Consider the following 14,267-nt stretch of genomic DNA (forward strand, 5'->3'; position numbering starts at 1 on the left):
CCCCCCTCAGTGCCAGTGCAAAAACCACCCCCTCCAAAAATATATATAAATTCCAAGTGTGGATGGGTCGCGACCTCGATCGCGCCCAACCACCCAGTGGGAATCGCACCTCATTCCCCGCCGGAGGCCACACTTAGAAATTCTGCCCACTTTTTTCTAGTGAGCTGCGCGTACGGCCACTTAACATTTCCACGTCATGAAGACAAAAGTTAAGACATTGAAGTGCAGGCCCCCAATAGGACATGGCACTGTAAAGATGGCTGGAATCAATCCCCCAGTCGTTTAATGGCGCTTAAAAAATAAATTTAAGTGGGCGCGGACCTCTCTGGTGCAAAATTGAAGTGTTTCGAGTCAAAAGACATCGTATTCAAGGTGAATGGCTGAACAGATTTGCACCCGAGATCTATCCTTACTTGGGCTGAGCGTAAAATTTCCCGACATTGAATTAGATTATTAACGAGGGTTTAGAGATTGCCAAATGCGCTGTAGAATATGAATGAATATCTGACCCCAACATGTTACTCACAGTATCGCATTTTGCACCCACTAAACCTACGTTCTAAATCCTTCTTTCCTCCCTCACCTTAACATTGCCACACCAAACATTAATGTAACTGGTGTGCGCCAATGTCATTTTACATTAATTTTCACAACACAGGGGTTACAGATAGAGGAATGATGTAAACATATCGGGACGGGGTTGGGGGGGGGGGGGGGGGGGGGGGGTATTTGCCTCTCTTTTGCTGATTTTCAAGCTTACAGAAAAAAAAAGTAAGACTCGAGTATAAAATAGTGTTCCCTGTTTTATAATTTCAGCTAACGATTTGTTAAAAGTAACAAGCACAGATTATGCCCTCGAGCTTTTTGTTTTTTTTTAATTGGAGCCAACATAATGATGTCAGCACCAGGAGGAGTGTCAGTGTTAATGGCTTCAAAAATGTTGAAACGGAAGCAAAGCAAATCTCGAAATCAGTTACGATTGTCAAAGTAACAACTATTTTAAATTAACCACACAAGCACGTGTGCGGAATGTCTCGGAGAATGTTCCCGTACCAGCCTCCCCGAACAGGCGCCAGAATGTGGCGACTAGGGGCTTTTCACAGTAACTTCATTTGAAGCCTACTCGTGACAATAAGCGATTTTCAGTTTTCATTCAGAAGTAACGGGAGGTAACCGCGGAAGAACCAGGCGGGACTTCTTATTTACTTTAAAAACAAAGTTAGGAATGAAAAATTGGATATATCTATATAGCCGGACAGACTCTGTAAATCAAGCATTTTAACTTCCTAAATGCTCGTCCGCAGTTCCTTTAGGTTAAACTACATTTCCCAATGACATCATCACCTGTGCTGAAATGGTTACTGTGAATGGTCTTCTCTTAAATTAACATCAAACTATAGTGGTGTCCAGCTTGTTTGCCTAATTGAGGATTCACTGAGAGTTAGTCGGTGGGAATATATTTACGTTCATTTCTATGTAAACCACACAAACGCTGCTTCTCTGAAAGGCATCAAAGATTCTTCGATTTCTTTTTTTTTTGTCAAACGAAAGCATGTTTAAATAAAAAAATACCGTAGTTTCGGCTGCCGCAGGAAGGCAGCCAATGATTAACACAACCAAACCACACAGACATATCCACTTTGCACACAGGGTCATGGTGACAGCCCCTTCAGATGTAAACCGGCTGTTCCTGCGCAGTCAGCAGTCTGTACATGGCAGCCGGCATTGTCTTCATGTGGATCTGCGGGGGCAGAAGAGAGGAAGATTAGCAACGTTTTCCTCCGCTGTGCGGGGTGGGGGGAAAGAGACAACGCCCTAGGCGTATTTCTAGAACAGCGAAGTCTAACACGATAGAGTGTCAAAACCAACTTACTTCCGTGAGCGCAAACGACACAAACAGGCGGGAAGTACACAGATGGGCGAAGGAGAAGATCAAGACAGTAGCCAAGGACTCTTTCAGTTACCTGACACCCACACTTATGCATAAAATCTCCCCAGTTGCTTCACAGGAATCTAATCAGCCAAAATGTGACATTTGAGTCAAGTAACACAGACAGTGGAGAGAGGTGTTAAGGAGCGCTTTAAAGGAACATGGAGAGACAGAGGGGATTCAGGGAGGAAACTTTTAGAGTTTATGGAAATCCATGAAGGAACAGTAACAATCAACGATAGCCAAGACAATTCTGGCCAATCCACCCACACCTGCATTATCTTTGGGTTGTGGGGGCGAGACCCACACAGACACGGGGAGAATGTGCAAACTCCACACGGACAGTGACCTGGGGACGGGATCGAACCCGGGACCTTGGCGCAGTGCTAACCACTGTGCCGCCCCATAGATAGGTGCTTGATGGCTGGCGCAGTGCAATGGGCCGAAGGGTCTCCTTCTGTGCTGTAAAACTCTCTGACTCTGTGGCCACCGCCTTTTCAAGGGAAATTAGCGATGGTCTTGCCGGAGACTCCCGCATCCCGTGAAAGATACGTTTTTTAAAAACTATATACGCCTTTTTTAACCGCTTAACCAATTTTTTAAAGGGTTGATTATATGAACCACAAGGCTCGCCCTTCCTGCCCCTCAGTTTAAATGACCTCCCTTCATTCTTCCTTCCGAAACGTATCATATCAGGTTTCATTGGCAATCTGTACCCACACAAGCCTTGGTGGATAAAATTGACACCTTGACGAATGCTGACGTCAGGAGATTGAAAATCGCTCTGGTCATGTACAGACGTGTAAACAAGTGCAAATTGATCCTGAGCAATTGTGTTTGCACAATGGGTGAAATGAGTGCCCCTACACGCAAGAGCAGGAAAGGGGGGAAGGAATTTGCCAGAGAAGCTGATACACTATTTTATAAACTTTTTTTTACAACGAGGAAACTGTATTTTTGAGAACATCATTGCAAACTCCAGTCACGAATCCATCTTGTGCCCCATGGTTTTGGCAACATTCAGAAATGCGGTGTGCAATGCGCGAAAATTGTGTTTTTAAATATAAATTTAGGTTTATATAGCCTTGAAGATGACATTTACAGCACAGAAACCAAACAGTTTGCCCAACTGGCCCATGCTCCACATGAGCTCCCTCCCCAAGCATGTCATCTGCGCCCATTATCATTTCCTTCTCTTCCTTTCTCCCTGTATGCCAGCTTCGTTTTCAACATTATTCACCTCAGCCACACCCTGTGGTAGCGAGTTCCACATTCCCACCTCTTCTCTGGATAATGAAGTCGATCTTGAATTTCTTAGTGACGACAGGGCCTCTTGTTTGATTGCCCCCAGCTTTGGTCTCCTCCACCTTTACGCCTTTCCGACCCAACACATCTTGATCTATGGGCAGCACAATGGTTAGCACTGTTGCTTCACTGCTCCAGGGTCCCGGGTTCGATTCCCGGCTTGGGTCACTGTCTGTGCGGAGTCTGCACGTTCTCCCCGTGTCTGCGCGGGTTTCCTCCGGGCGCTCCGGTTTCCTCCCACAAGTCCCAAAAGACGTGCTTGTTAGGTGATTTGGACATTCTGAATTCTCCCTCCGTGTACCCAAACAGGCGCCGGAATGTGGCGACTAGGGGCTTTTCACAGTAACTTCATTGCGGTGTTAATGTAAGCCTACTTGCGACAATAAAGATGATTAATTATCATTGCAATCCCATTTTCCAGCTCCTTAGCCTGAATGCTATGGCGTTTAAAGAGCTCATCTACATGCTTCTCGAATGTTCTGAGGGTCTCGGCCTCCACCACCCTTTCAGGCAGCGAGTTCCAGACTCCCACCCCCCTCTGGGTAAAAAGGTTCTTCCTTAAACCCCATCAAATCCTGCCCCTTACCGTAAATCTATGCCCCCTGGTTATTGACCCCTCTACCAAGGGGAAGAGCTTCTTCCTATCCACGTCCCTCATAATTTTGTACACCTCGATCAAGTTTCCCCCCTCAGCCTTCTCTTCTCCTCAGGAAAATAATCCCAGCCCCCTCTTCATAGCTGATACGCTCCAGCCCAGGCAACATCCTGGTGAATCTCCTCTGCACCCTTCCTAGTGCAATCACATCCTTTCTATATTGTAGTGATCGGAGCCGCACACAGAACTCTAGCTGAGTATTCAGAATGCCTAACAAGCGTTCCAGGGTATGAAGCTTTGATTGATGGCATCATGACAGGTGCCAGGCTTGGAAGCTTCTGATTTTCTAACCATGGCTTCTGTCATCTCGCCTCACTTAAAGAATGCAAAGTGTGATGGCGTGCTTCAAAAATCTTTAATAATCTCCTCAAAATCTCTGTCCTCCAGTTTCGGAGATAACAACAATGATTCTACTACTTCTCTTAATAACTAAAGAAATCCATTGTGGTGGGAGTGATGAAACACGATTTGGGATTTGCTGAACAACAATACACTCAAACTCAACAACAGCAAAATGAATTTATACAGACACTAAACATTGCAAAGTAGAACATGACACGAAGCATCAGCTACAAAAAATTAGCCGCTTTCTTGAGCCGCTGCAGTCCGGGGTGGCGTAGGTGCACCCACAGTGCTGTTAGGGAAGAGATCTCCAGGATTTTGACCCAGTGGCAATGAAGGAACTCCCCAAACGGAGAAAATCAAATTCGCCATCCGAGGGTCAGACGACGGCTTCCACAGAACGTGGGAGCCATTCACCCAACTGTTCTGGGGCCTGTTTGTGGCCAACGAACAAGCAGAAGAATAGCCAGGTAGCCAAGAACCAGGGGAAAGTAGCCGAGGCGGGGGAGGGAGGGATAGACCGGGGAGAGGGTGGGGGGGGGGGGGGGGGGGGGGAATACAGCTAAACCTAAGAGAAAAGAAAGGCGAACCACAGGAGAAGGGGAGGGGGACGGGAAGGGGCAGGAGGGGGTTGGAAGAGGGAGGAGACAGGGAACAATAGAGTGGAACCAGTGATGTGGGTGGGAGGCAGGGGAATGACAGCCGGAAGGAGGGCATGGGAAACAATAACAAACTTGGCATCTACAGGAGCAGAGAACAAGGAAAATCCGGGTGAAAGACGGGACGAACGGCTGAAGCGGAGGTGATTGCGAGGCGACATGGCAATGAAAACCATCCGGGAGAAGCAAGCGACAACACCAACACCAGATCCATTCGCGTATTGCGCTCTGTAATTGTTCTGTATTTGTTTCCCCGGCGCCCAAATGTATACGTACCCCCCCCCCCCCGGTTTTCACCCTCCCCCCACAAATAGATCCCTACTTATGTGCTAAAAACAATACTGCCAATTGTACAGAGTTGCTGTTGTTGAGCTAGCACATAATACCCTACCAGTTATTTTATTCTAACTTTTTTGTTGTTGTTTGCTTTTTTGCGTGTTCCCTTCTCTTCTATGTATATATGTATTCTATTCTGTATACATAACTGTAAATATACTTTATTCAAAAGCCCAATTAAAAAACATTTATAAAAAAATGTATTTCCAAGTCAGGGTGGCGAGTGTTTTGGAAGAGAACTTCCAGGCGGTGGTGTTCCCAGGTGTCTGCTGCCCCTGCCGTGGGTTTGGAAGGTGCTGCCGAAGGAACCTTGGCGAGTTGTTGCAGTGCCTCTTGTAGATGGTACACACGGCTGCCACTGTGCGTCGGTGGTGGAGGGAGTAAATGTTTATGGAAGGGGGAGCAATCAAGCGGAGCCGCTTTGTCCTGGATGGTGTCGAGCTTCTTGAATGTTGTTGGAGCCGCACTCACCCAGGCACGTGGAGAGTATTCCCTCACACTCCTGACTTGTGCCTTGTGGACAAGCTTTGGGGAGGCAGGAGGCGAGTTACTCACCACAAAACAGTTTGATAAACAGAGGGGCCGAGTGCAATAACAAGACATTCTGCTAAACCATTAAAAATCATTAGGCCTGAGCTGGAGTAATGTGTTAAGTTTCAGGCCCCACACAATAGGAAGGATGACAAGGCCTTAAAGAGAGTCTTTTAAAATAAATTTAGAGTACCCAATTCATGTTTTTTCCAATTAAGGGGCAATTTAGCCTGTTCAATCCACCTAACCTGCACATCTTTGAGTTGTGGGGGCGAAACCCACCCAGACACGGGGAGAATGTGCAAACTCCACACGGACAGTGACCCAGAGCCGGGATCAAACCTGGGACCTCGGCGTTGTGAGGCAGCAGTGCCAACCCACTGCACCACCGTGCTGCAGCCTTAGAGAGAGTTAGTGGAATGGTAGCAGGAATGAGGGACTTGAGTTACAGAGACAGGTTGGAGAAGCTGGGATTGCTCCCATTTCGACAGAAAAGCTCACGGAAAATTTAGTAGAGGTTTGTTTAACTGCCGGTACACAGACTTCAGAAGTTTCAGAACAATAACAATGCTGCACGTAGACACAACAGATACACCATGAATATTGAGGCATGTACTAACGGCAATATGGTTTCAATTGAACATGCGGCAAAATAAAAATACCATTGAAAAAGGGTCAATTAACTGATCGTTCAAGGCAGCCATTTGCACATGTCACTGCCCTGCTATGTACCTTAACTCAACATTTACAATACTCCAGGGACTGAGCACAAGAGTTCAGTCTAACAACTCCAGTGCAATGCTGCATGGCCAGCGGTGCTGTTTTAGGGTTTAAACTTTAAACCAACGACCCGATTGTCGCCCCAGGTGAATACAAAAGATCCTGTGGCTCAAGGTGGAAGAACGAGGAATTCTCCCCGGTGCCTTGGCCAATATTTATTCTTCAAACAACATCACTTAAAATGGATTCTCTGGTCATTAAGGCGTCGCGGTTTGCGGGATCTTGCTGTGCGCAATCTGGCTGCCATGTTTCCTATGTTATAACAGGAACTGTACATAGAAGATAGGAGCAGGAGGAGGCCTTTTGGCCCTTTGAGCCTGCTCCACCATTTATCACGATCGTGGCTGATCATTCAACTCAATAGCCTGGTCCTGCTTTCTCCCCCATAACCTTTGATCCCATTCTCCCCAAGTGCTATATCCAGCCGCCTCTTGAATGTATTCAAAGTTTTAGCATCAACTACTTCCTGTGGTAATGAATTCCACAGGCTCACCACTCTTTGGGTGAAGAAATGTCTCCTTATCTCTGTCCGAAATGGTTTACCCTGAATCCTCAGACTGTGACCCCTGGTTCTGGACACACCCATCATTGGGAACATCTTCCCTGCATCTACCCTGTCTGGTCCTGTTAGAATTTTATAAGTCTTTATGAGATCCCCCCTCATTCTTCTGAACTCCAGCGAGAACAATCCCAACCTGGTCAATCTCTCCTCATACGACAGTCCCGCCATCCCAGGAATCAGTCTGGTAAACCTTCGCTGCTCTCCCTCTAGAGCAAGAACATCCTTCCTCAGAGAAGGAGACCAAAACTGCCCACAATACTCCCAAGTGTGGCCTCACCAAGGCCCTGTACAATTGCAACAACACATCCCTGCTTCTATACTCGAAAATTGGCTGTGAAGTGATTTTACACATCAGTGGATGTGAATGGTGCAAAAGAAGTGAAAGTCTCTCTCTAGTGTTGGTGCAAATGTTTCACATTCATTCAAGACTTTATACAGAGGGTTAACATCCAGAGAATGTTCACTTGATGGCAACTTCCTGCTGGTATCCGAAAGGTTAATAATGCTCCCAGTTACCTTCGAAGAATGTATTAACAAGGGATGGTAAAATCTGTGAAGAGGCTGAAATACAGATTCCCTTTCCTTCTAATGAGGAAGTTAAAAAGCTATTTGACATTTGCCCCACTCTTGTGGAATTATTATTTTTTGTTGAATCAAGCAGGTTAGCTTCAAGGACACGCTGGTGTAACTGATCGGCGAGCTAATTACATTTACTGAGTACATTCTAGGGACCAGCTCCAATCACAGTATAGCCACAATCTGGTCCAAAGTTTATACGGGATAACATCATGGATATTTCCGTCATTGCCTGCTCGGTTCAGCTCCAGAGTGAAGGGTTTAGGTTGCAATTCTTGAAACAACTATTTTCGACTTGCACGGTACAACCCCTTGAGCTACCTTACCAGGAAGGGCTTCGCTCCCTCAATGTAGAGAACGTATACCTATAGGGCAGCATGGTAGCATTGTGGATAGCACAATCGCTTACAGCTCCAGGGTCCCAGGTTCGATTCCGGCTTGGGTCACTGTCTGTGCGGAGTCTGCACATCCTCCCCGTGTGTGCGTGGGTTTCCTCCGGGTGCTCCGGTTTCCTCCCACAGTCCAAAGTTGTGCAAGTTAGGTGGATTGGCCATGATAAATTGCCCTTAGTGACCAAAATTGCCCTTAGTGTTGGGTGGGGTTACTGGGTTATGGGGATAGGGTGGAGGTGTTAACCTTGGGTAGGGTGCTCTTTCCAGGAGCCGGTGCAGACTCGATGGGCCGAATGGCCTCCTTCTGCTCCGTAAATTCTATGAATAACAAATAAATTTGCTTCCGTATGACGCAGGTTTAGGGTTCCCAACTGGGGCACGGCCCGCAATTACTGCTCATCCCTACTGGCCCTCGGGAAGGTGATGCAGAGCCAGTTTCATGAATGCAACTAAGTGGCTTGTTTGGCAGTTTGGAGTCAAGCACATCGCTGCAGGTCTGGAGTCACCCGTAGGTCAGGCCAGACAAGGACGGCAGATTTCTGGTTTAGCACAGTGGGCTTAACAGCTGGCTTGCAATGCAGAACAAGGCCAGCAGCACGGTTCAATTCCCGTACAGGCCTCCCCGAACGGGCGCCGGAATGTGGCGACGAGGGGCTTTTCACAGTAACTTCATTGAAGTCTACGTGTGACAATAAGCGATCATTATTATTATGTTCTTCCCCAAAGGACATTAAGAACCAGATGGGTTTTTACAACAAACCAGCAGTTTTGTGGTTATCGTGACTGGTGTTTTTTATTCCAGATTTGTTTAATACACAGTGGATCGGCCGGGGTTTGAATACTGGTCTCATAGAGTCAGAGATGTTTACAGCATGGAAACAGGCCCTTCGGCCCAGCTTGTCCATGCTGCCCAGTTTCTATCACTAAGCTAGTCCCACTTGCCCGCATTTGGCCCGTATCCCTCTATACCCACCCTGCCCATGTAACTGTCTAACTGCTTTTTAAAAGGAAAAAATTGTAGCCGCCTCTACCACTCACCAACCTGTGTGTGAAAGAAATTCCCCTTCTGGTCTCTTTTGTATCTCTCCCCTCTCACCGTAAACCTGTGCCCTCTAGTTCTAGACTCCTCTACCTTTGGGAGAAGTTGTCAACTATCTACCTTATCTATGCTGCTCATTATTTTGTAAGCCTCTACAAGATCACCCCTAAGCCTCCTACACTCCAGAGAAAAAAGTCCCAGCCTATCCAGCCTCTCCTCATAACTCAGACCATCAAGTCCTGGTAGCATCCTCGTAAATCTCTTCTGCCTCTTTCTAGTTTAATAATATCCTTTCTATAATCGGGTGACCAGAACTGTACACAGTATTCCGAATGTGGCCTTACCAATGTCTTGTACAACTTCAACAAGACGTCCCAACTCCTGTATTCGTTATTCTGACCAATAAAACCCAGCATGCTGAATGCCTTCTTCACCACCCTGTCCACCTGCAACTCCACCTTCAAGGAGCTATGAACCTGTACCCCTAGATCTCTTTGTTCTGTAACTCTCCCCAACTCCCGAACATTAACTGAGTGGGTCCTGCCCTGATTTGATCTACCAAAATGCATCACCTCACATTTATCCAAATTAAACTCCGTCTCCCAATAATTAAGCTGGGCCTCCAGAACCAGATTCCTGTATAACAACCATTGTGTGACCGTTCCCCTTCAAATCATGTGATCGTGATCATCTTAATCATGGTACATTTGATCATGTCGTGGTTGCTGACAGATGTTTTCAAATCTGGACTAATGTCAAGCAACGCTGTGTGATAATCCCCATTTACCATCTACCTGACAGTAGCTGTGCACCTCATCAAAGATCTTAACTGCTCTCTGAAATGAGTATACAATACCGCCTAGATGGGAAACTCTTTAACCTCAGTCGCCTCTGTGCCAAACCTAGACAGACCACCATCAACACAAATTATTTAAAGGCTGCAGGTGACAGCATCATTGGCCACTCGGAACCAGATTGGCAAGCCCCTCTCGCTCTCTCCAAGCTTCACGCAAGGTACTCGGCCTGCCTTCGAACAAAGAAAACCCACCCTGGTAGCCAAATATTCACCTCACCACAATCCTATCCTGTGGTGAGGCCAGGGCGTCAGCGATGCATAAGGATCACTGGGAAGGTCCCACCAGCAATGCCCCCGGCCCCATCCTCTGGATTCAATGGAAACACCAAAAGCTGCCCAACGCGGAGTCAGATTTCCTTTCATAATGTTGCCTTGGGTGCTACATAAATGAAAGCTGTTGTTACGATGAAAAACCAGACAGATTAGTGGTAGCTCTGTTGTATTTTCCTCCCCTTACTTCTTCTCACAAATTTGACATTATTTATTGTTTTTAAAAACAATCGAAATTTAACACTAAGCCACCCAAGGAGATATTAGGGCAGGTGACCACCTGTTTGGCCAAGAAGATAGGTTCTATGAGCATCTCAAGGGTGCAGAGAGAGTCGGAGAGGCTTCAGGGTAGAAATTCCAGGGCTTCAGGCCTGGGCAGTTGAAGGCACAGCCGGTGGTGGGGCGATCGGGAACAGGGCAGAAGAGTGGACCGGATTTTTGTCAGGTAGGGCAGCAGCGATTTGGATAAGCCGAGGTTTATGGATGATGGATGAGAGGCTTGGCCACTGGAGCAGATGGAGTCTTGCAGCAGCCTCATCGGCAAGGCTGCATGTCCCAGTTCATCAACAATCCCTCAACATCTTTACATTTGAGTTGTTCAGTAACACATTCCAAAGAATAAATGGGGAAACCCTGCTGGCCAATGAATTTCAAACTCATGAAATTATTCTTCAGCCGTTGCAAAATCTACCAGCAGTCCGTGAAGAGTGATAGGCTGCTCATTGCAGTCTTAAAGCTACTTGGCAAATTTAATAAATAAACACATTTATTAACCTTGTGAAATCTCTCAAATGGAATGCAGTGTACAGTTCATTGAATCTCTCTCCCTTCAAATTTCTTTATTGATTAATCTACACTCTCACCAAGCACAGGCAATCATTTGTTATATTACACAGAATTGTGTGTAATTTGTTAAATCATTATAAAGAAATAAATCACTCCCGGAGACAGATTTGCAACTGGGTGAAGGATTAATTATCTTGCAAGTGAGAACAATGCAAGCCCAACCAACTCACCCAAACTTCCAAACCCCTGACCTCTATCTCCTCGAAGGACATGTGTAGCAGGTACCTGGGGAGCCCCACCACCTGCAAGCTCCCCTTCAAACCATGCATCATCCTGACTTGGGAATATACCGGCCATTCTTTCACTGCCGCTGGGTCAAAATCCTGGAACTCTCTCCCTATCAGCACTGTGGGTGCACCTACACCACGGGGACTGCAGCGGTTCAAGGTGGCAGCTCACCACCACCTTCTCTCTTCTTTTTAAAAATAAATTAAGAGTACCCAATTCATTTTTTCCAATTAAGGGGCAATTTAGCGTGGCCAATCCACCTACCCTGCACATCTTTGGGTTGTGGGGGTGAAACCCACGCAGACACGGGGGAGAATGTGCAAACTCCACACGGACAGTGTCCCAGAGCCGGGATTGAACCTGGGACCTCAGCGCCATGAGGCAGCAATGCTAACCACCACCACCTTCTCAAAGCACAATTCAGAGAATGCCAATAAATGCCGGCCTCGCCAGCAATCTCCCAAAATAAAGGAACTGAGGCAACTTTCAAATGATGGGAAAATCTTTCTGTTACTAGCTACAGTAACAACGGAGCAAGCCACATTAAATTAAACAGAATTGCACCATAAAAGATCATGGGCGAAATTCTTCGACCCCCCCCCCCCCCCCCCCCCCTCCCAAACAGGGTCGGAGAATTGCCCGGGGCTGGCGAAAATCCCTCCCCCGCCGTGGCAGAAATTCTCCGCCACCCAGGAATCAGCGGGAGCGGGAATCACGCCCACCGATCGGCAAGCCCCCCGCGGCGATTCTCCGGCCCGCGATGGGCTGAAGTCCCGCCGCTGAGAGGCCTCTCCCGCTGCCGTGGTTTGAACCACCCCTGATGGCGGCGGGATCGGCGGCGCGAGTGGACCCCTGGGGTCCTGTGGGGGGGGGGGGGGGCGATCAGACCCCGGTGGGGCCCACCGATCGGCAGGCGGGCCAGTGCCGTGGGGGCACTCTTTTTCCTCCGCCGCCGCCACGGCCTCCACCATGGCGGAGGCGGAAGAGAACCCCCCTACCGTGCATGCGCCGGTGGTGACGTCAGCAGCAGCTGATGCACCGGCGCATGCGCGAACCGGCGAAGGCCTTTCCGCTGGCACCGGTACTGGGCGTCAAAGGCCGTTGACGCCAGTCGGTGTGGTGCCAACCACTCCGGCGCAGGCCTTGCCCCTCAATGTGAGGGCTTGGCCCCTAAAGGTGCGGAGAATTCCGCACCTTTGGGGAGGCCCGACGGCGGAGTGGTTGGCGCCACTCCTCTACACTGGGACCCCCCGCCCCACAGGGTAGGGGAGAATCCCGACCCATATCACTAACCACAGGTTCATTCATAGCCAGTGTACATAGACGTGAACACACACTCACACTACTCTCCCAGTCAGCCACAAATATAACCACCAACATTCCCTCAAACACCCTTTCTTCTTTTTCCCAAATCTACATCACAAGTTGCTCTATCAAGATTCATCAGGCTACACTCCCCATCTTCCCAAGGCTGAGATGAGATATGCTCAATGCTTTAAAGAAGGAGATTGCACATGGGCCGTGTGACAGAAGGGGAAGCTTGATAAATATGAACGAGAATGGAGTAACAGGATATGCTAATGGGTGGGATGTGAGGAGACACGAAGCATAGACATCTATGAAACTGTCCAGAGTGCTATACCAGAGCTTTGAGATCAACGCAGAGGGATAAATGGGCCATTTTTGGGTTGGCAAGCTGTAACTAATCTGTGCGCAGTCTGCACGTTCTCCCCGTGACTGCGTGGGTTTCATCCGGATGCGCCGGTTTCCTCCCACAGTCCAAAGGTGTACAAGTTAGGTTGAATGGCCGTGATAAATTGCCCCCTTAGTGTCCAAAAAGGGTAGGGGGGTTACTGGGATACGGGGATCGGGCTTAAGTAGGGTGCTGTTTCCAAGGGCCAGTGCTGACTCGATGGGCTCCTTCTGTGCTGTAAATTCTACGATAATTCCAGCAATTGAGGGATTAGTTTCTCTCTATTTACCCTACAAAATCCTTTAATCAGCTCGATTAGATCACCAACTAATCCACTATACTGGAGGGAATGCAGGCCAAATCTATGCAACCCGTCCTCAAAATTAACCCTTTTTAGCCTCAATATCATTCTGGTGAATCGGCACTGTATCCTCTGGAATCGACACTGCATCCCCTGGAATTGGCACTGCATCCCCTGGAATTGGCACTGTGCCCACTGGAATTGGCACTGTGCCCACTGGAATCGGCACTGTGCCCCCTGGAATCGGCACTGTACTCCCTGGAATCGGCACTGTACTCCCTGGAATCGGCACTGTACCCTCTGGAATCGGCACTGTACCCTCTGGAATCGGCACTGTACCCTCCCCTGGAATCGGCACTGTGCCCCCTGGAATCGGCACTGTGCCCCCTGGAATCGGCACTGTGCCCCCTGGAATCGGCACTGTACCCTCTGGAATCGGCACTGTGCCCTCTGGAATCGGCACTGTGCCCTCTGGAATCGGCACTGTGCCCCCTGGAATCGACACTGTGCCCCCTGGAATCGACACTGTGCCCCCTGGAATCGACACTGTGCCCCCTGGAATCGACACTGTGCCCCCTGGAATCGACACTGTGCCCCCTGGAATCGACACTGTGCCCCCTGGAATCGGCACTGTGCCCCCTGGAATCGGCACTGTGCCCCTGGAATCGGCACTGTAACCCTGGAATCGGCACTGTAACCCTGGAATCGGCACTGTGCCCCCTGGAATCGGCACTGTGCCCCCTGGAATCGGCACTGTGCCCCCTGGAATCGGCACTGTGCCCCCTGGAATCGGCACTGTGCCCCCTGGAATCGGCACTGTGCCCCCTGGAATCGGCACTGTGCCCCCTGGAATCGGCACTGTGCCCCCTGGAATCGGCACTGTGCCCCCTGGAATCGGCACTGTGCCCCCTGGAATCGGCACTGTGCCCCCTGGAATCGGCACTGTAACCCCTGGAATATCTCCAA

General features: G+C 48.7%; 1 protein-coding gene across 1 annotated transcript in view; it reads right to left on the reverse strand.

Moving 5' to 3' along the window:
• Positions 1-1,496: 1,496 nt before the first annotated feature.
• Positions 1,497-14,267, reverse strand: part of apba1a (amyloid beta (A4) precursor protein-binding, family A, member 1a) — a 138,017-nt gene continuing 125,246 nt past the window's right edge. The window contains exon 12 of the mRNA XM_038805509.1: positions 1,497-1,741. Within this exon, the coding sequence (XP_038661437.1) occupies positions 1,670-1,741 (72 nt within the window). The 3' untranslated portion in view covers positions 1,497-1,669. The remainder of the gene's footprint in view (positions 1,742-14,267) is intronic.

Source organism: Scyliorhinus canicula, chromosome 8 (assembly GCF_902713615.1).
Source record: "Scyliorhinus canicula chromosome 8, sScyCan1.1, whole genome shotgun sequence".
NCBI lineage: Eukaryota > Metazoa > Chordata > Chondrichthyes > Carcharhiniformes > Scyliorhinidae > Scyliorhinus > Scyliorhinus canicula.